Source organism: Ixodes scapularis, unplaced genomic scaffold, assembly GCF_016920785.2.
Source record: "Ixodes scapularis isolate PalLabHiFi unplaced genomic scaffold, ASM1692078v2 PGA_scaffold8__174_contigs__length_109621045, whole genome shotgun sequence".
NCBI classification, from domain to species: domain Eukaryota; kingdom Metazoa; phylum Arthropoda; class Arachnida; order Ixodida; family Ixodidae; genus Ixodes; species Ixodes scapularis.
Window position 1 is genome coordinate 22,842,783 of NW_024609883.1, and position 23,118 is coordinate 22,865,900.

At 43.7% G+C, this 23,118-nt stretch overlaps 1 protein-coding gene across 1 annotated transcript in view; it reads right to left on the minus strand.

Annotated features, from left to right (window-relative positions):
* LOC8036689 overlaps positions 1-23,118 on the minus strand; it is a 29,379-nt gene that overhangs the window by 1,644 nt on the left and 4,617 nt on the right. Inside the window, exons 2-5 of the mRNA XM_040210042.3 lie at positions 14,848-14,923; positions 12,944-13,140; positions 7,723-8,216; positions 1,889-2,071 (exon numbers count right to left, since the gene is read on the minus strand). Coding sequence (XP_040065976.1) covers positions 1,889-2,071; positions 7,723-8,216; positions 12,944-13,125 — 859 coding nt within the window. The 5' untranslated portion in view covers positions 13,126-13,140; positions 14,848-14,923. The remainder of the gene's footprint in view (positions 1-1,888; positions 2,072-7,722; positions 8,217-12,943; positions 13,141-14,847; positions 14,924-23,118) is intronic.

Sequence of the window (23,118 nt, forward strand, 5' to 3'; positions counted from 1 at the left end):
TTGGGCTTCATGGTAAAGTGCTGCGCATACTGCTCTCAACTGCCTGCAGTCCTTTGTGGGCAAACGGGGAGGGGGCCGGTCTTAGGAGGCAATGCAAGAAAACACGAATATAAAATTAAGCTAGGGACAGCATGACTTTTTATACCCTACGACAGAGCAGCATGGCTGTGCGGCCTTTGTCAGTTGTAAAACATGTCTCCTTGGAGCTGGTGTCGAGCGGCAAAACGAAAACATGCTAGCTTAATTTGAGTGAAGGTTTGTTGTTGTTTCTCTCTTAAAGAGACACATACAGGGTATTTATGCTCGCCAAGGTTTTTATTTGTACATGATATATGAGAACCCAACTACGCAGAACACAATTTGCAGCTCGAAATTCGTTTTCTTTCCACCCCAAAACTGCCGATCGAGAACTGGCTGGTTTGAGTCGCACTCACTCTCTGCACCATGGTATACGTGCCGTTTTTATGGTTTAGACACAATCACCAAAGATAATAAAAGTCGTGGGTCATCGAAGGCATGCACTCAATGCTAAAAATAGACAAAAAATATGATACCCATTTTTTATGGCTTATAGAAAGCTGCAAATACGTTGATTGAAAGAAAAAAGTTGCACAGCCACGTGACTTCCAGTAACTTCTCCTCCTCTATATTTCTTCTTTGATCCCCAGTCCAGTTTTGGTTTCAGTTTCGAGCAGTTACATATTTTTACTTTATTAAAATATATATGATACTGTGGCAAAATACTGATTTTGTAGTCTTCTGATACCATAATGGATCGCCTGGCAAAATACAAAACATTGTTTTGGGGGGAGGGTGGAGGGGGAGGGTGTCAGTGTTCCTTTAAGACGGACATATGTTACTGAATGTTTCACATTCACAAGTTAGTTGAAGTCTCCGTAAACAATTAGGAGAGTTTAAAAGTGTATTTTTAAAAATATCGACACGCAATTCTGCCACTTCTAGAGAAAGGAGCTGTGTTTCTGAATTAATACAGAAAATACAATCATATTTTTTTTCATATTCGTAAAATGCATCTAAGGATGACAATTTTGATATACTTTGCGTCGTCTGATGTGAAGTAGTTAATTGGCAAATAATTTGTGCAAGGGCCGAAGCGGTATATTGCCTCGCCCGGAGGGCCCTGAAGGGTCTAAGCGTACCCTGGGCTTAGCTCAACCATCAGGATCTCTTCTTCCCCGGGTTAAGCCATGCACAGCCAGGCGTGGGTGGGCGCACCCAGATGTCTCAGGGTTCATAGTGACGCCAGTCACCAAGCACCCAATAAAGTAGGTGCCCCCTGAGAGTGGGTATGGCGGCCCACGTGGTAGGGGTCTGCGGTGACGCCACTCACCAAGCACCGAACACCTAAGGTGTAGGTGCCCCCTGCAAGGCGGTGTGAAATTGAAAGCTGTGCAAAGCACTATAGTGAAATCTTGGCAGTGTAGACTTTATCTCACAAATAGCACAAAACGTTTGGTCTAGTCATGTGCAAATCGAAAGGGTTCCAGGACTACCTAACAAACAGCGCCAGTGTGCCAGCGTCGTCCCACGTCGTAAGTCAATAAAGTAGTCGTAGCCCAGTCGACCACATTCAAACGGACATGTGTGAACCAGCTTCTAAGACCGAGAAACAGAACCGTAGAGCACAGGTTTGCCTTGTCCCCAATGTCGGTTTCCCGTTCTGCGAGACTCGAGTAATAGCCGGTGTTTTCGTCCCTTGTCTGCAAGTAAAGCTGCGCCGTCACATCCCCAAAGATCGCCCACCAGATATTCCGCCCCCCCTCTCTTCACTGTGGGTGGGCATCCTTATGGGGGCGCTACCGTGGGTTGTTTGTACCTACGCACACGAAGGGTATCTAGCGATTGCTGCAGAGTTGCAAGTTCCCACCTTTGCAGGGCTGCAGCACGTGTGGCTGCTCCGTTGACAGCGCTCGGGGTCGCTTGGACACCGGGGGCGATTCTTGGTTGCTGGCCCCACCTTGTAGGGGGTTCCCGCAGGGGGCTGCGAAGGTGACCGCCGCTGCAGGAGGCTCTGCTGTCGGCTGCACTCTCTCCTGAGGGATGGCCGACTCTGTAGGGGTCAACCAAGAAAGGCGTGCACACAATTATGTCAACTGGCTGGCACTCTCAGCAGGCTGTCGCAGGGTTAAAACAAAAACTTTTAGGCGTTTGGTTTAACCTGGAGCTTAGCTGGAATGCACATGTAAATAAGCTGACTGCCGAGTTTTCTCAGACAGTTGGATGTCTGTATAAAATAAGAAACCTGATCCCTACATGGTTAAAGAAACAAATATATTACTCTCTCTTTTACTCAAAGTTATGCTACTGTATTTTAGTATGGGGTACAACAACGCTCACAAACTACAATAAGATTCTTAAATTACAGAAGAAAATTTTGCGGTTATTTGAAAGTTACACAGGAAATATGCAAGACCTTCCAACCGAGCCACTTTTTAGAAAACACGGTACACTCAAGGCTAACCAAATTTATGATTTCAAGTTAATGCAACTAATCACCTCCAGAGATTCGAACAAATTACGGAAAGCAAACTAAAGATTATCAGGTGACCAAATTATTAAATTCATTTGGGACCTTTATGGATTTTAAGAACTCCTTCTCTAAATTTAAGAAAGAGCTGAGGACACCCTTGGTGGGCAGTGAGCTGTTTTATAGCCGTTTTAATACATGTACAAATTGATGGTTTTTGTCTCTGAACTTGTGAAAAAGTTTCTTTCATAATCTATATTACTAGTTGCGATCCTCTCTTGATGATGTCTTATAAAGCCAGAACATTACTTGAATCACTGATGTTTACAGCTGCACGAGTGTATAGCATACTGTGTACCGTATGTACGAACTGCAAAGGGGACAGAGACCTTCGTCAGGCATTTTCTGCCTTTAGTCTCTCTGTTCCCTTTTCGGTTGATCCGAAAGAAATAAAGATTTCAATTCAATTCAATTGATTTCCTCCCACAAAGTCCTCCGCTCTTTGCAGCCTTCAGCAGAGGGAACGCTGGACAGAGGGTTAGTGGAGAGGAGGAAACCATCAACCGTCGTTAGCAGAGAGCTTTGGAGGGAGGAGGCTTCTATCCAGCTTATGCTGCAACCCACTATAATAAGGATCATACGACGGGCTAGTTGGTTATACATTACGCAAATAAAGGGAGCCTTAAAGGTTATTCCAAGTCGTGCACAGCTAGGGTGTCGGCAGTTGGGACAGAGTTGTCTTGTTTTTTGCTTGACATTGAGAAAAGTGTGCAATATGAACTCGTATATTCCGGAAAAGTGCCGCAACTTCTGCAAACAAAGATTTTGCCAAATTAAACATGCTGCCAGTGTAGCTACAGATGCTGTACATGCTGGTACCTGCAGCACTAACTCTTCTAATGCAAAAACCGAAGAATAGCACATTGCATGTGCATCCATCAGTGCCTCGTTTTGGATATTTACTTCTAACCTTTTATACCAATAAGGCAAGCATGTGCAGCAGACATACCTGCATCTCCGGCATCCTCTTTGGTGCTTAGGTAACTTGGTAAAAGGTCTATAGTCATTTAAATTGTTTTATTTGTTACTGATGAAATTTTTTTTTCTGGCAATGTATTGTGCTATTAAATTTTTGAAATAATGTGGATTATGAACGCGGTTTTAACTGGCCATACGTGTACAACGAATACAAGAAACTATATTTACTACAAAACAAGAAAGAGGGCAGCTAACAGAAGTTCAAATGTCACACAACCTTCTTGGCCGTATGCTCAGCTCAATAATCTATTAGCAGAGGCACAAAACGTTTGCCACAGTTTGGGACATAAGCTGCTGCTAGGGGCAACACTGTCGATAGTGGGGCATAGCGTACAACGAACCAGCGCCGATGGTAGCGACTTAGGCTGGCAGTTGCACCAGTACAAACGTGCTAGTATACTTTCGTAATTCTCTCTTTGCTTAGCAATTACTTCCATAAAACAAGAAGTTTAACATATTGTTGTTATAGAGACACTATCATTCATCACTGAAAATTGCTAATGTTAGTGATATAGCACTAACACAGCACTACATAAGCGCTAAATTAAGTTCAAGTCAAGTGAGGCTTCAGAAATATATTGCTCAAGAAGCGAGGAGCATATGCGCCACTTTTTTGGGAGGCGCACCACTTGTTCGGTTGCAGTCACATGGGGAATCGGTTTTTTGAAACCTAGTTTCGCAACACAAGATTCGGCAACAAGATGCATCATGTGAGCCACTTCAGACGGGGCAATTTCTCCCAGCAACTTGGCGTCGGAACACCAGCAACACGGGCCACCCGCTATTACACGCAGCAACCGAATGCACCGATTTGCTATCATCATCATTAAATATTATTTTTCTTGCACTATTTAGACACACAGTTATGCACTATAAACATGTTTTTGTGCATTTAAATGTCGTTGAGAATAGTATAATGCATCTTTCTGAAACTGTTTAGTTACAAAAACAACCAATTTCAAACCAGAACCAAGCCTTTAGCTGTCATCATCCCCTGCACATGAAAATTATGCGTGCCTGATTGGCCTGCTGCCGCTTCAACGCCTTTGAATTGCTCCGAGTTGCTCATTTGTTTCGCGCCGAACCCGATCTCAGCAATGCGTGCAGATTTAGGGAAAGCTAGAGAACAACTTGCCAGCAACCCCAATATTGGTGAGAAAGTTGCCCTGTCTGAAGCTGGCCTAAGAATTTTAATAGCAAGTTCATTTCACACGCACTGGCACCGTTCGAGTTCTCTCCCAGAATGCATCGCACTCGCAGAGTGTTGCACGGAGAACTGGACTCAAACGAACACGCCCAATGCACCGAGTGCAGAAGACTGATGCCGCCACCATCAATGTTGTAGAAAAGGTACCAACCTCAAACCGAAACTAGCGCCTTTCTGTTCGGAGTGATGGGTAGGAATGCAAGAGTGCAGTGGGCTACCAACGTTTATCTACAAACGTTGGTCGCTGCAACCTGTAGTTTATATTTGCGATGACTTCAAGCAACTTGGCTGTTGTAGAGATGGTTACAGACGGCGTAAATTTCCGCAACCAGCGGTCTACAAAGCAGCTGGTTGCAATCTCTTTAACTATGCTTTATAATCGCTTACACTGACAAAAACTGATGATGCTGTCCGAGTAGAAGCTTGATCCGTTTAGGCATGGTATTATGCGTGAACCACTGAAAGGGTACGGCTTATAACTAGTCTGTTGGAATATCCAGCAAAACTTTTCGTGGGACTTTCGATTTCAGTCGTCATTACACATGGATCAGATATTAACCTTGGTGAGGGCGTCGAGAACGAGAGCTTTCTCGAACGAAATATGACGGGGCAAGTTAGCTGACGTAGGTAAATGTTAAACATGATGATGTTGTCCAAGCCTCGGGTAAAGTCCCTATGTTTAGCTTTCTCTGATGCTTATTTGACAGTCGTAGGTTTCTGCTGGGGGAGTTTTATCGACATTTGTTAAATTTTTCATCCGCACACGGATGGTGATAAACATCTCGGGGGGCCGCTGATGCGTTTGTTCTGAGCATATTTTTACACACTGGTGAGTGACTTAAAACCTGCAAATAAAGCACGGTTTGTCAATTGCTTCCTCCATGAAATAGCAGACGCTCACAATTCAAGCTCACGTTTGATTCCGTTGCCCGCGGGACGCGATTTCTATCAGAAAATCTACTTTTTTTCCTTTCGGTTCCGAGACACATCGTAGCAGACGAACCCTCGTCGTCTGGCGAGGAGCGGGAGCAAACGAACCCCCGTCGTCTGCTCCCGCTCCTCGCCGGAGCGAGGCATGACGGGGGTTGCATTTTGGTGCACTCCCGATTTCCTCGGTGCAGCGAGTGCATGCACGCGTGGGGTGCCAGCCCTGAAACGAACTCGGAGAGTGCAACCACTTGTGGAGTGCCGGCTGAAACGAACCCGCTCCACGCTGCGAGTGGGCACGCGTGGACACGAGTGCCGTGAAACAAACTCGCTATAAGACATCACATCTGATCACCACGTGTGTGCACATGTGTGCACACTTTGAAGATTTGTGCGTCAATGTCCGGTAGATATTAGAGCCGGTATTTTTATAGTACTTGCTACAGCTTTGCGGCAAGAGTGTATGAACTGTGAGACACCTGTCTATGTCAAACGAGCTAATTTGTGTAAGCACATATGCATGTTCCAGTGCCTGATACAGCAACATGCTTGTTGATGTTTTAATATGAGCATGTTAATCTAAATTAGCTTTGTGTTAAACACTCTTTTCTTACCGTCGCAGTTGTGCTTAAAATAAACTGAAGAAAACTTTCAGCCTTTCCACTCTGGTGAAGAAGGAGGACGAGCGAAGCTGTACGCTTGTCCCGTGTGTTTCTTCTTCGTTTTCATCTGTTTTGCAAGCTGTTTCCTACGATGAATTCCCACTAACTTGGCCAACTATCCATTCCTCTATGATAGCTGGAAAGGTTGCTGCCATCTATGAGTGATGGCGGCAACCAGACTGGTAGTCTGGTTGCTGCTGCCGCTCACAGATGGTGTTAGCTCTCCAGAGTTTTGTGTAGTTTTGTGTCGACATTTGTTCAGTACTGGACACAAGACTGGAGGAACTAGCACTTAACAGTTCCGCTGTGATAATGTTGTTTTATTAATCTCAAGATACTTCTGGAATCCATTTTGAGTCAAAATAAAGAGAGGCCAGATTCACGAAACAATCTTGGGCCAAAAATGTGCGTAAAACGAAACTTAAGAACAAATTCGTATTCACGAAACAAAATTTTCGTAAGTTTTGCGCAGGTTACAATGAAATCCTACAACAGCTACCAGGCTGTCTTACGGACTTCTTACGATCAAATCAGCATGGCCGACAGCTTCGCTCAGTTGGTTGCGACAACCAACGGACGTTTATTTTTCTATGTGCGCTTCTCACGCGTCCCGACTTCAAGCACCAAGAAAAAAGTAAAAAGTACTTGAAAGACACCACGACGAACAAACAAGAACGCTGGATCCACAAACACCCGGGAAAAGCTCCAACGGCCACAATTCCACGGACCCCGACCGAGCGAGCTCGGCAGATAGGCCTAGCAGGCACTCTGACTCGGTGCAGCGATGCTCCGACGGTCCTTGGCCAAGACCGTCTGCCCACGACTGGCTGGCGTGCTGAATGGAATATGCCCGCGCGACCCTTGTGAACCCTTCCCGTGTTATATGTAGTTTGATCGCTGACCTCAATTCTAGATTAAGAGGTCAATCTCTTTCTCTTGTCATCTCCTTGTTTTCCGAAGCAGCGGTGACAAACGCTGACGTCGAAAAGGGGCTCTCATCGATTCTATCTTTGTTTTGTGTGATATCGAGCTCAAATAAACGACGTATAGATTACCTTCGCAACATGGTATGTACACTTTGTTATCAGTATTCCATTGCTTCGAGCTCTGGTGACCTAAAGCACACACAGAACCACCGATCCCGAGCAGTTGCACAATTGTGCCCTGAACTTTAAGTTAAATAAAACAAGAAAGAAGTTTGTCACATCAGTGCTTTTTTTGATAGGAGGATTGTAAAGAATTGTGTGAAGCAATTTGCAGCAACCTGACACTATGCAGCTTCTTCACATTGCAGTGGTGAGTGTCAACCTCTTGAAGAAAGTGAATGAGCGCGAGTATGCAAATCATTCCTCTAATGGGCCCATCTACTTGGACGGTACAGGGTCCTATAATATGCTCACCTGGTTGCACGTCCACGGGCACCTTCTCCGCAGGCTTCTCGAGTGGTTCCACGTCCCTGCCACAGTAGCCCTCACGCCAAAGTTTATGCCAATAGTACACGGCCGAAGGCAAGGGGTTCACGGCGGCGTTGGCAAGCAGGGCAAGGCCTTCCTTGCGCGCAAGAAGCTTGCTTTCGTGCAGCTTGATGGCTTTGGCTGGAGACATTCCGTCGTTGAAATAGCCGAAGAACGTCCTCTTCGTCTCCGACAAGGGAGTGAGACGACGAAGTGCATCCGCAGACTCTGTGCTGTGCGAATGCTCCTTGTGATGGCGCAGCTTGATCACTGCAGGCAGCGGAATGTCTCGTCGAAGGAACAATGGGTCCGTCCTCCTCGTGTGGCGGTTTATTGTTTTAATCTTTATGTCGATCTTGGCCGGACAGTCCACCCTAGGCTTCGCGGGTGACTTGTTGCGCCTGTGTTGCTTGCAGCACCACGTCTTATGGAGCACCATCCTGCAAATGTAGGAGTCCCCATCATAGCAGCAAAACACGATACCGTAAAATACAAGCTGTGAATTCAAACATTTTCTTCGTAGTTATAAACCGGCGAAGGGATGCTGCTGGACTACTTAAAAGAACGATCAACTTACAATTTTGAAATTTCGCAACGCTACAACCAAACAAGCTTTTCTCTTGGCGAAACCCAGCTCGACCAAACTACACGGCTGCTTTCTGACGAGAACACGAAACTTCGAAACTACTTCTCGCTGGAAGCCACATGCCTTTTCTTCCAGCGCAGCACTGGCGATGTTTGGTTGCTAGGTATTCACGTCATTGCTCCCTGTAACCGACCAATCCAGTGTGGCCGCCACTGCTATGCGTCCTATCCCCTAGCCTCTCGAGATAAGCGCTATCGGCCCACCTAAAAGAACAACCAACTGATATTATTGCGATTTCACAAACGTTAATGTACCAGGAACTCGTGCCATGAAACAGCAAGAACTTGTGCCATGAAAGGACATTAAAATAGTGCTTTCTTTTCTGAAAGAGGCCCTGCAAAGCATTTCAGGCTATTTTGTAATGTGCACCGTGTTCGCTCGATCTATTGAGTAAGACTCTAGCAACACGTTTAAAATAAAAAAAATAAAGAAGAAATCTGACGGTGTTTTGAACATAATAGAAGAAAGAAGTTCAGAATTTTTAGCACATTTTCTATGGTTGATGACATCCTTAGACTGAACCAACAGAGAGCCGAAACGACAAGAGCGTGCAACAAGTATGCGCAATCTTCCCAATTGTTGGAACTAACATTCAGTTATGAAGATGTGAACGCCCCACCGATTTAAGGGTGTTCCAAGCGAAAAATTGAGAGAGAATCACGCGCTTGAAAGGATCCAAAGGGGTCAAGTGCATCTATTCAGCCAGTCCTGCCTCTAGAATTTTACGTCGTCATTATCCGACGCTCTAGACCAATGTCGTCACTGAACGCTCATGTTCGACACTGGTAGGCATGCCCTTCGAGCAGCACTTGGTTTTCTTCGTTCCTTCGCAGTGCCTTTTTAAGGAAGACTAAAGACAATTTTAATATTCACACAGGATGTGTCATAGGGCCGGATTTTATAAGCAAACTCTAATGGGTGACTGTGCACGGAGGTCATGGAAACATAATTCAAACATAGCCCATAGCAGGATATGTATAGACACAATAAAGAATACAGGTTGGTAGGCACCCTGACAGTAAGCTGCCAGCCTATAACCAGGATTTCTTTCTTTTTTGTGGGGGGGAGGGGTGGTATATCTAGAAAATCTTGCCGGTAAAATTTTGTTGTATGCAGATTTATACGAAAAACTCAAAATCGGCAATCACAATGCCAAAAAACAAACATAAAACATGTCACTTTACTTAAGGAATTAGTGCAAAGATCCATAGGCTCAGAATGTTTTGCCCTCTTTTTTTCGGTTAACCACTAACTTTAAAGGAGGGCCGAAAAAGAATGTCAACATAATGCTTCTTGACCTGTCTATAACCCAATCCCCCCAAAGAGCATTACCAGGTCTTAAAAGTTTCCCATATGCTGAGAGGAGGTCCCCAGAAGATAAGTATTGACCTATTGGCATAAATCTATTGGCATAATCCTATCGCATGCTACCCAATGCAGCACTCAGTGCTGTGTAGGATGGAAGTTTTAAAAAAAAAGAAGATGCAAAATGCAAAAAAAATCTTTGTAGCGCATGGACGCACTTATCAAAGATCAGCGCCTTCCTTCCCGCCACTCTCCCCCTCGCTTCGTTTTTGCAGTGGCGTGTAAAGCGGAAGCATTTTCGAGGCTTTGCAAGTTACATTTCTATAACACCTATTAATGACACTCATGAAGTATGTTTTTCACAATGATTGCGAGCACACTAGGCCATTGATTTAGAAATATAAAAACATGAGAGCCTGGAAGTACTGGTGACAATGTCCCGGCCGTCTCCTAGCTTATTATTCTCACATCATTGAGATGCTCGCCGGTAATTGGGGAAGTCAGCGACTGCCCGAACGTGGTTCGGACTGTCACTGATGCACATACACATTTACCAAGCTTGAAAGTTCGAGGACCATTTCTAAGTACAATTTGCAGTCATACAAGGTGAAAAAAAAACAACATTGGTCGTGTCAGTAGTTTCTTAAATGTCCAAAAATTGGACAGGCCTAGGACGAATACGGAGATGCTCCGAATGCAGATAATCACGTGTATGTAAACGAGAATTTGCTAGAAATAAAAAGATATTGCATAAGCTCAAAGAATATATTTCTAGATAGTATCTGTCCTTCGTTTAATTTCATTGGTCTAAATAAAAAACGCATGCACTCATACCAAAGCTCTATGTCGGGTTGGCAACCGGCGGCCTACTCCGAGTTTAACTTAGAGCAATTTTGCCTGCTACTACAAAAAATTACCGAAGCCTGCTCTTTTTTTTAAAATAATACTTAGAATAAATAATTTTATTACATAGAACCCCCCTCCCCCCCCCCAAAAAAAAGAGAAAAAAATTTTTTTTGAATGGTTATCAGAAAAAGTTAAATTACTCCCCGATGTTCGACAAATACAGTGATGTAACCATCAAATAGTGATTTGAAGCACTCAAATATGCATTTTGAAGCAATTTGAAGCACCAAAACATGCATTTTTGGAGCACTTTGAAGCACCTAAATGTGAAATTTTGAGCACTTCGGACCACCTAATATCAAACTGAAAGCACTTCAGAGCACCTAAACTTAGCTTAGAAAAATTTAGGCGGGCAAACCTTGTACTAGAACTCTTTCCACTCTAGTATAAAAACCGGCATTGTTAAGTATACATGGACAGTCACATGTGATGGAGTACTCAACTGTATAGTTGTCATGTTAAAAAAAGTAAATAGCAAACATGTTCATATGATGTGTTATACCTTGTTGACTTCAAACACGAGATCTACCAAAATCTTGTTTTAAGCACCTCTAGCTGTCTTCACCTGCCTACTTTCTCATATTTTCAACAAGATCCGCTTTTGCCTCAACAAACAGCCCCTTGCCAAATTTCTTTCTCCTGTATACTTGCAATCCAGCCCCATGTTCATGAGTCCCCGAGAAGCACAAGTGCCACCCGTGACGAGTTCACCGTGTGTGCTCAAATATGAGTCGACACCAGTATAAAAAAATAACTGACAAACTAACCGCGTGCATCAAATTGCGCCGCTATGCACCAGCACTGTCGGGTTAGGCACATCTTTTTGCAGTAGCGCAAGTGCCAAGCTTCACCGCATCGCACCGGTGTGAAGGGAGGAGCGGCAGGCGCAGCGGAGCATTTTGGTTAGTTTCGATAATTTTACTCACTGGCAAGATTGACCCATAAGCTACAAACAAAACAATTACAAAGAGAAGTGTGCGTCCATTTGAATAAATATGTGCCACTACAGGTTGATCGAACAGCCACTATGCTTAAGTTTTGCTGTAGGCGAGGCTGCCCCTGGCGATTATAGGTGGCAGAAGATGCTCCCAATAGACCATTTGCTGAATCCCCCAAGCGCCCTGGCCCACAATCAAGGAATCATGGGAGTGGTGTTCCTTTAATTCCTTAGTCGTCGGTAATTTCGACCAATTCGATGCTTTCACACTTTTGAGTGTAATCCGGAGTCATCCTGAATAAGCGTTGTATAGAGTGCAAAAACCTGTCATTACCACTTTTAAAAGTTCTCGTCAATGTCAGTGTTTTTGATACTGTGCAGGCCATCAACCCTTCAAATCTTGCCGAGCCGCAGCAATTTCTTACAATATTATCATTCTCGTACAGCAGTGGTTCTCAACCATTGATGTTTCGCGGACCCCTTGTAGATCGGCGGAGATGATGGGGGACCCCGTCCGTGATGAGAGGAGAGAAAATGTATGCGTAAATGTCGATAAATATTTAATAAATAAATATAACTAGGGGCTAGTTTGAAGTAGACTTCTCTCATTGACATACACACCAGAAAACTAACCCGAAGATTGGAATATTTCTTCTCAATCTGAAAAAAGTATGACTTTTATTGCCGAGCTTGACTGATGAGGCGATGCTTCGCGGACCCCTAGAAAGCCTTCGCGGGTCCCAGAGGGTCCGCGGACCCCTATTTGAGAACCACTGTCGTACAGCATCAAAGACGCTGATATTAACTTAGAAACACTAAAAATGCTATAAACAGCCCTGCTGACTCCACGCTAAATCCTGGTTTTGGTTGTGAATTCTCGGCTTTTCAAGCAATTCCTGCTAAAACAACAATCACAAAAATGATGATACTGCAAGAGAATTCTGCAGGTCAGCCAGGTTGAAAGGTGGATTGCATGCACAGTATCAAAAAGGCTGACATTGATGAGAATTTTTAAAAGTGATGTGACAGGTCTTTGGAGTCTACACGACGCTTATTTAGAATGACTCTGGATTACACTCACAAAGTGTGTAACCATCGAATTGGTCGAAATTACGGATCACTAGGCAGCTAAAAGAACATTGTTCCCACGGTTCCTCGAGTGTGGGCTGGGGCGCTTGGGGATTTAGCACGTGGTCTATATCTAGTCATCTAGTTTTAGAGCACTCTGGTGCAATATCATGGATTTTTATCAGGATGGCGCAGGAAATGACTTTTGGCGCAAACAAGGAGTGGAACCACTACAAATAAGAAACTCGAAAACAAAGGATCCTGCCGATATACATGGCGACCTAAATATACCGAGATTGCGTTACCTTTGACATTGCTTTGTCGACTTGACAGAATCTACAATCCACGATGTGTTGGTGCGCAAGCCATACTGCTCCACCCACACGCAAGCCGCACGTTCATCACGCAGGTTGGCACGCAGGACCTCTACTTCGCTCGACGAAGACGAGTCGTCTCTGACGCACACTACTGCATCCGTGGCTGCCATTTTCGGTCATCAAGCCTGAAGCCAGAAATATCTTCATAAAACAACAAACACTCCAAAGGGTTCAAAAGAACAACAAACTTCAGTATTCCTAACTTCCTTCAGTCATACTATAGCCATCGAGCAGAGCCCAGAGATTCACTCAAACACAGACACCAAAAAGGGAATAGGTTAAAGGTAGGCCTGGGCAAATAGGAAGGATTTTAGGGTCGAATCAAATTCAAAGTGTATACTGATAATTGCCGAACACTAGATGTATCGCATGCCACCTTTGCAAGGTATGTATACTATATTAGAAACAAGAAATGTGACATCATGTAAATACCTGTGGCTAAATCTGGTGTTAAAAGGATAGTAAAAACGCCTATTTCAATAATTACTCACACTTAATACTATTTTAACTTCCTTTGCCGATTCAGGCGATTATACTTTACTAATATTAGTTACAAGATTGAAAGTTAAACATGCTATCAATTTCAATTAAAATTTGATATGAACTGGCCAGATAAGATACAATTTTTATTAGTTTCATCAGAACCACAGTTTTTTATCTAACCGTGCATCATCGTCCCCGCCTAGAAGTTCTTTGAATATGCACCTTTATTTTATCTTCGTGGCAAAAAAATGTCAGAAATGGAACTTCAAGAACTTGCATTTTGCAATGCAAAGACAGGCACACTAGAATCGTGCAGTGGCAATCTTTTTGTCATTTCCTTGGCCTTCGGCACCACTGGTGTCACTTTAGGTCTAAACACAGTAGCTGCAGATAAATGCGATAGGCTTTCTCGACCCAGATTTAGTAACGTCGGTCCTGAACTGAGTTAGCTCTGTACTTGCCGTGATGCCTCTTCATACAAGAAAACATCATCATCACTGGTCACTTATAGTTCTGGGCGCAAAATTGCACCAGAACTTCCGTTTTCTCGTTTGCCCAATGCATTCTAGCAGCGATAGCTAAAGCGATGCAGCCCATTGAAGCAGGCAGCAGCTTGAGCCACCTATCCAGAGGAGCGCTAGTGAGCGGTGGTACCCACACCCGATTACTTGGCTGGACCCAGTAATTCAATATTTTCGAATACATAAATTCAAGTCTAAGCGAGTATATAATAATTCCATTGAATATTCGAGAAGCAGAATATTTGCCCGTCTGGTTAAAGGGACATGAAAATTAAAATTTGTGGTGCAAACGTGCCATAACAGCAGCTACAACAAGCATGTTTCAAAAATGACAAAATTTTAAGAGAGAATGCGGTAAAAATGTATTAACTGCGAAAACAATTTTTGCATTTTTCCTCCCCCCTCCTCTGCTGAGAATTCCTGAAAGCTCTCTCCACGACGTCAGCCCTTCGAGGCTGCCAGCTTCGCCGAATCATGCCATCACAGTTACAGCGATTCTTCCCATTCTATCGGTTGGCGGCTTGAGCTACCTAGTGATGTTTTGGACAATGTTACTCGACATAACCGCTTACATACACCATTGATCTTGGTTGTGCACAGCTGCCTCACTTTCACTGGAACATTTCTCCTGACTTAGGCGCCTTTCTGACAATTCCCTGACTTTTGTACATGCTAGAAATACCCGTTTTAAAAGAAAAGAAAAACCTTGGGAAGGGCGTCAACCCCTGGGAGCAATGGACTGCATTGGGAGTGCCACCACAACTGTGTGCTATGTGGCCGAGGCAGTTTCCCGACATCTCCACCCAGAAAATTTAGAGCCACACTGACCTTCCGCTTCAGCTGAGGCGAGATGCGTGCCAGCAGACGGGAACTGGGGGGGAACCCATAAGGTGAGGGTCAACACCTGGAAGTAGTGCCGGCGCGGCGATCAAATTACATCAGTAGATCACAGAGTACACTCTTGAAGCTGCCAAAAGCTAGCGTGCGATTCCTTTGCTCAAGTTTACCCAGGCTCATGTTTACCCAGAAGCTTTTTCTAGGGTAATTGATCAAACATATACGACTAACATCTAAACATTGCGCTAAAGGAGTCGACTCGATAGGTTTAACATAAAGGAAAATGACGGGTAGGTCTAATGCACCTACAAACACAGCTTTATTCTTAAAGGAAAACAAGCGGTTCCGTATGCGAGAAAAAACGCCTAAATCGTCTTCCCATGGCCTCCAGGATCACGGATATTGAGATTGTTTTTAAATTTGGTGCACGGAGGCTGGAGAAATTAATTTTCAAAGTACCGCAAAGCTTCTCCTTCCCGGGTTGTGACGTCACATTAAGAGTTTTTGGAATCTCCGCTCGTGCTGACACCAGTCAGCGCAAGCGGAGATTCCGCGCTGACCGGTGTCAACGCAGAAAAATATACCTGGCAAGCTCGCAATTGTGTGCACTGCCCACAACGACACGCGCTTGGTGGCCCAAAGATCTTAGTATGACGTCACGACTGGTCGGAGGTTTTTTGTGTTTTCTCGCATCTTGTTACATCTTCGGGCAAAACAAACGTGATATTCAGATTCACGGGATAAAAATATGTCAGAATTCAGCTCTAACTTGTTTTTTTGAAGAAGTGCTTCAGCTTCCCTTTAACCACATTAGCCTGTAGCAGTGTTGGCAAGTACTTTAAGTAAGTTGTAGTTAAAGTACTACTTTAAGTAGGATTAGAAAATTTGCACTTTACTTAAACTTCATTCTCCGTGTATGTGTACTTCACTGTTTCTGGTACTTTCCAAGGAGAGTACAACTTCTGACTTCAAAGTACATTCTATAAATCTGACCTTGTTAATTTTGTATCACAAAATGATGCTTTCTCACCCTGAAGCAATACGTGGAGGGATACTCTACTCTCACCAGAAACCCTAGCCGACAACGCATCGCTTATCTGGTCATTTCTCCGAGTAAAGTAATGGTGGCTATAAGATCAATACAAATAAGTACCCTATCAATTGATTGAGTTAAAATAGTTTGTCAGCAAAAGTAAAGCAACCACACTGTGGCTACCTGACTTTATCCAATATTCGGCACCATTTCCAAAAATTCCTGATTACTGATTATGGAACGAAAGGGCAGCATAAAAGATTCTGTTACAAAGTACTTGACTTTAGTTTGAAAGTACATTGTATTTATAGTACTTCAAGTACATTGTGCCCGGTGTACCTACTAGTTTACTTGAAGTACATAACCTTCACTTACTTTGTGCTTCAAGTACTTTTTAGATGTACTTTACCCAACACTGGCCTGTAGTTACAGTTAAAGCAACTGGTTTATAACGATCCTTGTTATATGAAAAACGTCTGAACAAGTAGCTGCCTTGAAATGCCCTTAATTGATGGGCTAGTTGGTTAAACATAGTAAACGAAAAGTATCGCAAGAACACGGTAAGAAGAAGACAGGGGCAGGAAAGAGCGCTACTAACAACCAACTTTTTAATATCTAGGAAAGGAAGACAAAGTCCACAGTAGTAGATAGAAGAATAAAAATTAAAAAAATAAATAAAATAGTATACATCAAAATAGGAAAATTATTTGTAAGCTTATATTAAAAGAAAGAGTTATGCACATAAATAAGTACCTTGCTTTCACTAAGGATTAAAAAAAAATGGAAAAGAAAAAAGTAACAGATAAAAAAAAGGGCCATCGAAGTTCTTCTTTCTTTTCTTTTGTTTGTAAACAATGAATAGAAAAGAAGGACATTTCTATTGACAAGTCTCAGGAAGCAAGGCTCAAATACTGTACTATAGCTCAGTTCACCCAGAAAGAATAAAAACACAGACAATATGCGAGGGACAGACACACACAGTTCTTAAGTCGACTCCATCCAAAGCGCTCCGCCACATGTACCTAACTGTCCTATAGTTCCTTCGCCAACAGGGTCATCAAAGGTGCACTAACACAGTTTTCGCCGTTGGAGAGTTGGAGAGAAAAAAAGCCATCTCCTCATCAAAAACTTGATGACGTACAGCTCCCAGTGACGATATTTGAATGCGGCTCATAGGTTGGACCCGAGCATTGGGTGGGCACCCGATTTGGGCTCGTGATAATCGATAACTCGAGAAGCATTCGGGTAGTGACCCGTGTCCAATTGCGGCAATGCTGACAATAGCCGAACCATAACAATATCTGGAACTCAGCGCGTCTCCTGTGCCTTGCCAACCCCAGCGCGTGGCTATGATCAACACTGGCGGCATATAACCGGCTCCAGATCACGTGGCCGCTTGTTCTGGCTGTGAGTTGAGGGGGTGAATGCTGCTCATTTTCTTTTATTTTTTCTGCGACTTCGACTGTGTGTGGTGGAAAACAAAGTGTTTCACAAGTCATTAACGTCAGGGATCCGTTGTAAGCGGTATTTGCGCAAAGTACAAAAATCTTTGCATCACCTGTTTGAAGGGATACTGACAGGGTATTTAAGCTCGCCAAGGTTTTTATTTGTACATGACATGTGAAAGCACTACTACCCAGAACACAAATTGCGGCTCGAAATTCGTTTTCTTTCCACCCCAAAACCACCGATTGAGAACTGGCTGGTTTGAATCGTGCTCACCCTCTTCTCTGTGGTCACGTGCCGTATTCTATGGTGTAGACACGACCACCAAAGATAGTTAAAGTCATGGGTCATTGGAGGCGTTCATTTAAAGGGGCACTGACACCCCAAAGGTGGTATTTCTTTTTTTCTGTCTAAAACGATGCAAGTTGTAGTCATACGGCATGCGTGCGTGCTTTTTTTTATTTTTGGTGTCCTTCTCTTTCGCTCCTCACCTCGTCGCTTCTTTTGATTTGAGATATCAAATATCATGAAATTTAGAAGCTTTGTAGATGACATTTCTATAACATTTAATAACGGCAATCGCAAAACATGTTTTTTAATGCAATTGAGACTGCACTACAACCCTTCTTTTTGAAATACCAAAAATCAAAGTTCGTTCTGACGTCGCCTCCTGGATTTTTATCCTCCCTCAGAAAACATGGCTGATCAATGAGTTGGGGTATCGGATGAAGTGGTCTTTTTTAGGTGCCCGACGACCTCTCAGACTTCGAAAAGGAAATCGTCAAACGGTCAAAACAACTGAATTTGGTGTTTGTGTATCGTAGTCTTGGTTGTGACTCTGCTGGGCAGCCTTTCACGCAAAGCGGCGAGACATCAAGCGTCATCTGCTCGCAGCGATAGGCAGGCGGCACAGCACTCACGGAGGAAATCGGTTTTTCCTGGTACGCTGGTGCCCTTCTCTCCCCCCCTCACTTCCTCACTTTGGGTCGCGGTGGCAACGGCGGTTCGGAGCGGAGGCGTAAAAGAAAGTCGACTCGCAGAACAGCTCAATATTTGACGTCACAGCCCTGGCGTGGATCGCGCAGGAACTTCAAATTTGGAAATTATTTTTTACTTCACAAATACTGAATTTCCAAGTTTCGAATTTTTAGAGTAATGTCCAGGCATCATTTTCAACCGTTTCGGAAAATAACAAAAACAATTTTAATGTGTCAGCGTCTTTTAATATTAAAAATAGCAAAAGAAATATGATACCCATTTTTTTGTGGCTTCTAAAAAGCTGCAAATACATTGATTGAAAAATAATGTTGCGCAGTCACGCGACTTCCAGCAATGCTCTCCCGTCCAGTTTCGGCTTCGGTTGCGAGCAAATGCGTTTTTTCACTTCATTAAAAATACACGTGATGCTGTAGCAAAATATTGATTGGGGAGTCTTCTGACACCATGGTAAATCACCTGGCAAAGAATTTAAAAAAATTTGGGGGGTGTCAGTGTTTCTTTAAGTTGTGGGGAATTTTTGTGGATGTACGGAAATACTGCCACGCGCGTGGGTGAGCAAGCGCACGCGTGGCCCAGTGGTTACCGCGCTTGACTTTCACGTGGAAGGTATAGGTTCGATTCCAGTCAGGCGGACTGTCCTTTTATTTATTCTTTCAACTTGTGCTTCTCGTAAGTTCAAGAACATTCTCGTCTGATCGTGTTTCGATTGCTATATGCACCGAAAGTTCTACGCCGAATAATCCAGAAACCAACGAGGGTACATAAGGGGCTCCGCAAGGAGAGCGGAGTCAGTTTCGCCCCAGAGTTCAACTCTGTTGCTTCGCCGACTTCGACGCCCGCGACGCTCTGTTATTATCTTTTGTACCCCTTTTATTTTTGGCACAAGTTCGCCACATTAAACATTTATTTCTTCCTGTTTAGTGATTGTTTTTTTGGTCACCACCCGTGACAATACGGCAGGGCGTTGTCGCTTTTCCATGCTTCTGAGTTTTCCTTTGGACTTCATCATGTTTCCAGCTACATCCAACAGTATACAGATCCCAAAGATTAAAGTCGTTGCACTTGAGGATAAAAGCTCTCTTCGGCTGTGCGGCTGCATGACTTGCAAAGACTGCGCTCAAACAATTGGTCGCTATACCTCTTTTTATGAGCTTAGAGTGTGCCGATGCATATTGAAAGAGCTTTTTCTTTGATCACGGGGAGTATGTTCAGCACAAATGAAGATCTTGAAAATGTAGTCTTAGGTCTAAAAACTCTAGGGTGCCATTTGTAGCGAGCTCATGGGTGAACTTGAGTTCCTGTGCATGTTCCAAGAAGGCGGTCTGAAAGTTGTTAATGATGTAAGCTTTTTATGAGCTTAGAGCCTGCCGATTCGTATTGAAGAAGCTTTTTCTTTGATCACGGGGAGTATCTCCAGCACGGGATCCAGCCAACTTGTCGATGACCCATTTATTGAACAGGCCAATTCGTCGAAGGGAAACTTGTCGAAAGGGGCAATCCGTAGAACGGCGATTTGACAAATGGGATTAAAAACGGTCCGAGGTAAAAACTTGTGGTTTCTTGTTATTTTTGGACAAATATTTATTTGTGTTTGGACTAGGGATAGCACCCTTGTTAGGTTACAAGACAGAAAGAAAAATTGCCAGTGTGTGAAAAAACAGGACAAAACTGAGAGAAGTTGAGAAATCTGTAATCTCGGGATCATCCCTTTTTTTATTACTTTTTGTAAAGAGCCGCCGCAAACTGTTGCCGCGAAGCTGCTTGAACGGGTGGACAGGTGGGTTTACATTTTTGTATTTACCTGCGACAGACTGTTGCCGCGAAGCGCCGTGAATGGGTGGGCAGGGTAGGTTAACATGCACCCCAGTGATACATGCGACGTAGTGACCGTCCCCCAGTGCACCGTAAAAGCGGCGAAAGCGGCAAATTTTTATCTGCAACAAGAAAGATCACACCTGTCCCCCAGTGCACCGTAAAAGCAGCGAAAGCGGCAAATTTTTATCTTTGACAAGAAAGATCACACTGGAGGTCAATTACCGTGCGACGATTTTACGGATGACTATAACGCAGTACTTGCTTTAAAGTTTTCGGAGAAAAATTATATACTGTAAGCGACTTCTTCTTCGCGGGCTCAATATTTCGCGATTTAGGTCAAACATGAGATTTTGGAATAATTTGCAGGTTCTAAGTTTCGCGACGCGGTGGAATCTCAATATAAATTCCAATGTGTTCACATTTTATTGGAATCGTTCGCGGGGCCTATTTTTTTCGAAATTCGCAAAAATTAAGTTTTCGCAAAAATTAAGTTGTTTACAGTATTTTATCTTTGAAATACTGGGTGTATCAAGGAGTGGCCAGGCTCTATAAATCGACCGCAAAATTCGGTTCCTTAACCTATTGCACTACGATTTTGTGCAGCGATGCCCACAGATGGTGCATATTTTTTTGTATAATTTGCCAAGAGCGAAATTACCTGAGGAAAAAGTAAAGAAAGAAAAAGGCTTAGCCTCTATGGAAATGCGTCGAAGCCAAAGGTCTTCAAACAATACGGCGCCGTTTCGCACGGGAGACAAGAGGTGGCACAAGCGGTTGCGACGCCAACTGCGCCAACGAACAAGCATACGGCGCCGAAAGCCGGCGTCTTTAGCAGACAATCTTTTCGACTCAAAAGCGGAGCGCGTTCCGCAAGTGGCGACAGTCACAGAAACAAAAACAGGCGCGGTAACAACAAGGAACTGCAAAGCAGACGACATCGGTACCCCCAAAAAAACAGTCAAAATATCCCTACAAACCATTTTTCTAATCGATTATGTGTCCATTCAATATGTTTTATCAGTAAGGATGATAAAATAATGCATTGGCAACTGATATCAGAAAAGCTCGAGCGCCGCTTTTGAGTCGAAAAGATTGTCTGCTAAAGACGCCGACTTTCGGCGCCGTATGCTCGTACGTTGGCGCAGTTGGCGTCATGACCGCTTGTGCCATCTCTTGTCTCCCGTGTGAAACGGCGCCGTATCGTTTGAAGACCTTTGGCTTCGCCGCATTTCCATAGGGTTGGCTCCTATGGAAATGCGGTGAAGCCAAAGGTCTTCAAACAGTACGGCGCCTTTTTCTTTCTTTAGTTTTTCCTCAGGTAAGTTTGCTCTTTGCAAATTTTACAAAAACAAATGCACGATCTGCGGGCAACGCTGCACAAAGTCTTAGCGCGATAGGTTAAGAAACCGAATTTTGCAGTTGATTTAAAGAGCCTGGCCACTCCTTGATAAACCCAGCAGTGGCGACCAGCTGGCCTCTTCGACGAGTTGCCCTATGATGAATTGGCCGTCAACGAGTAGGTTTTCGACGAGGTGGCCTAGACCAGACTTGTACACGTTACTGAAAAATAGTAAGGAATTACATTTACAATTACTCAAGGCTCAATTGTAATTAATTACAATTATAATTACTCTCCCATAAAAGTAAGTGACTGTTACCCCAAGAAGTAATCCGTTACTTTCGTGGCGTTACTTTCAACATTATTGTCCTCAATAAAGAAACAAACGGAAGAGGGTTACTCAAGTTCTTATTGTTGCTGCCTGTTCCATTTATAGGTGAGCGGCGTTTTAGTAGATCATTCCGATACCTCCGACACCCCCATGATGATGATATGATGCATGCGCAAAGGCAGCGGCGGAGCATCCGCCGCTGCCTTTGCACATGCATCATATTCTCCATGGTCAAAATCGCGAAACTGTAGAAGTTGTCATACATCCAGCCAAAAATAGAATAAGAATTGATTTATGTACATCTTACTATACCGGCACATATTGCCAGACAAAAGCAAAACGTAGTTGTAACAGTAAGGAGATAATTAAATAATAAATAAGGTTTGGCTCAATATTCTTCTTCCTTTGGTTCTGAACAGGTCGAGCCTCGTTTGAGACGTTGGTGACTAAAAAAGTCTCCAATATTTAAATATAAGTAATCGAAGAAAAAAACACCAGTCTTGAAGTGCTGGCAAAAAGTTGACTCACAAAAAGGGTGACTAAGATGCAGGTAACCTGGCTGGAATTCACAAATAAAGTGGGACAACCCTAGGAGTTGTATTACAAAACAAAAACAGCTTTTAAAACAGGGTCAAAGAAGGTGAAAGAAGCAGAAAAAATACATTCCGTTTTCTAAGAGAAGATGATAAGTGCGTAGCAACGAACGAGGATGCTTGTGGCAATAAACCCTTCACATATTATCAGATCTCTTTTAGTGGATTTTAGGTAGATGGAGCGTTGTCTCATGATGCAACATTATGAAATTGGTCGTAGTAACTATAACTGAGAGGGACATTGTTAATTATTTTCTGTGCACTCACGGCCTCGAGCTTCTCGAAGAGGAACACAATCACTTGGTGTCCTTCTCTCCCCGTCTTCGATCGCAAAGAAAAAACAAAGGGACTAAAAAAAGCGGATTTAGCTTGTGCCCACCCCCTTTTTTTTTTCCTTTTTTGTAGAAATGCCCATTTGGATCTTCGGACATTGTTGTTATTAGGGAGTTTTAGAATAGCGCACGCTAAAGCTTTGCGTACGCAAAGAATAGCGTCGTCGCCACTGCGCATGCTCCGAACGCAAACCAGGTTTTGCGCTTTGCGTGCGCAATTTTAGCGTACGCAAAGAGTCTTTGCGCTTCTCCTAGGAGGATTCGTGATGAGAAGTTGGCTAAATCCAAGATGAGCACAGTTAAAAAAACATGGCGGCTTCCAGGATTATGTCGGCGGCTGCTTTGGCGGCGTCGTGAGTGCGACGTCGGCGGTA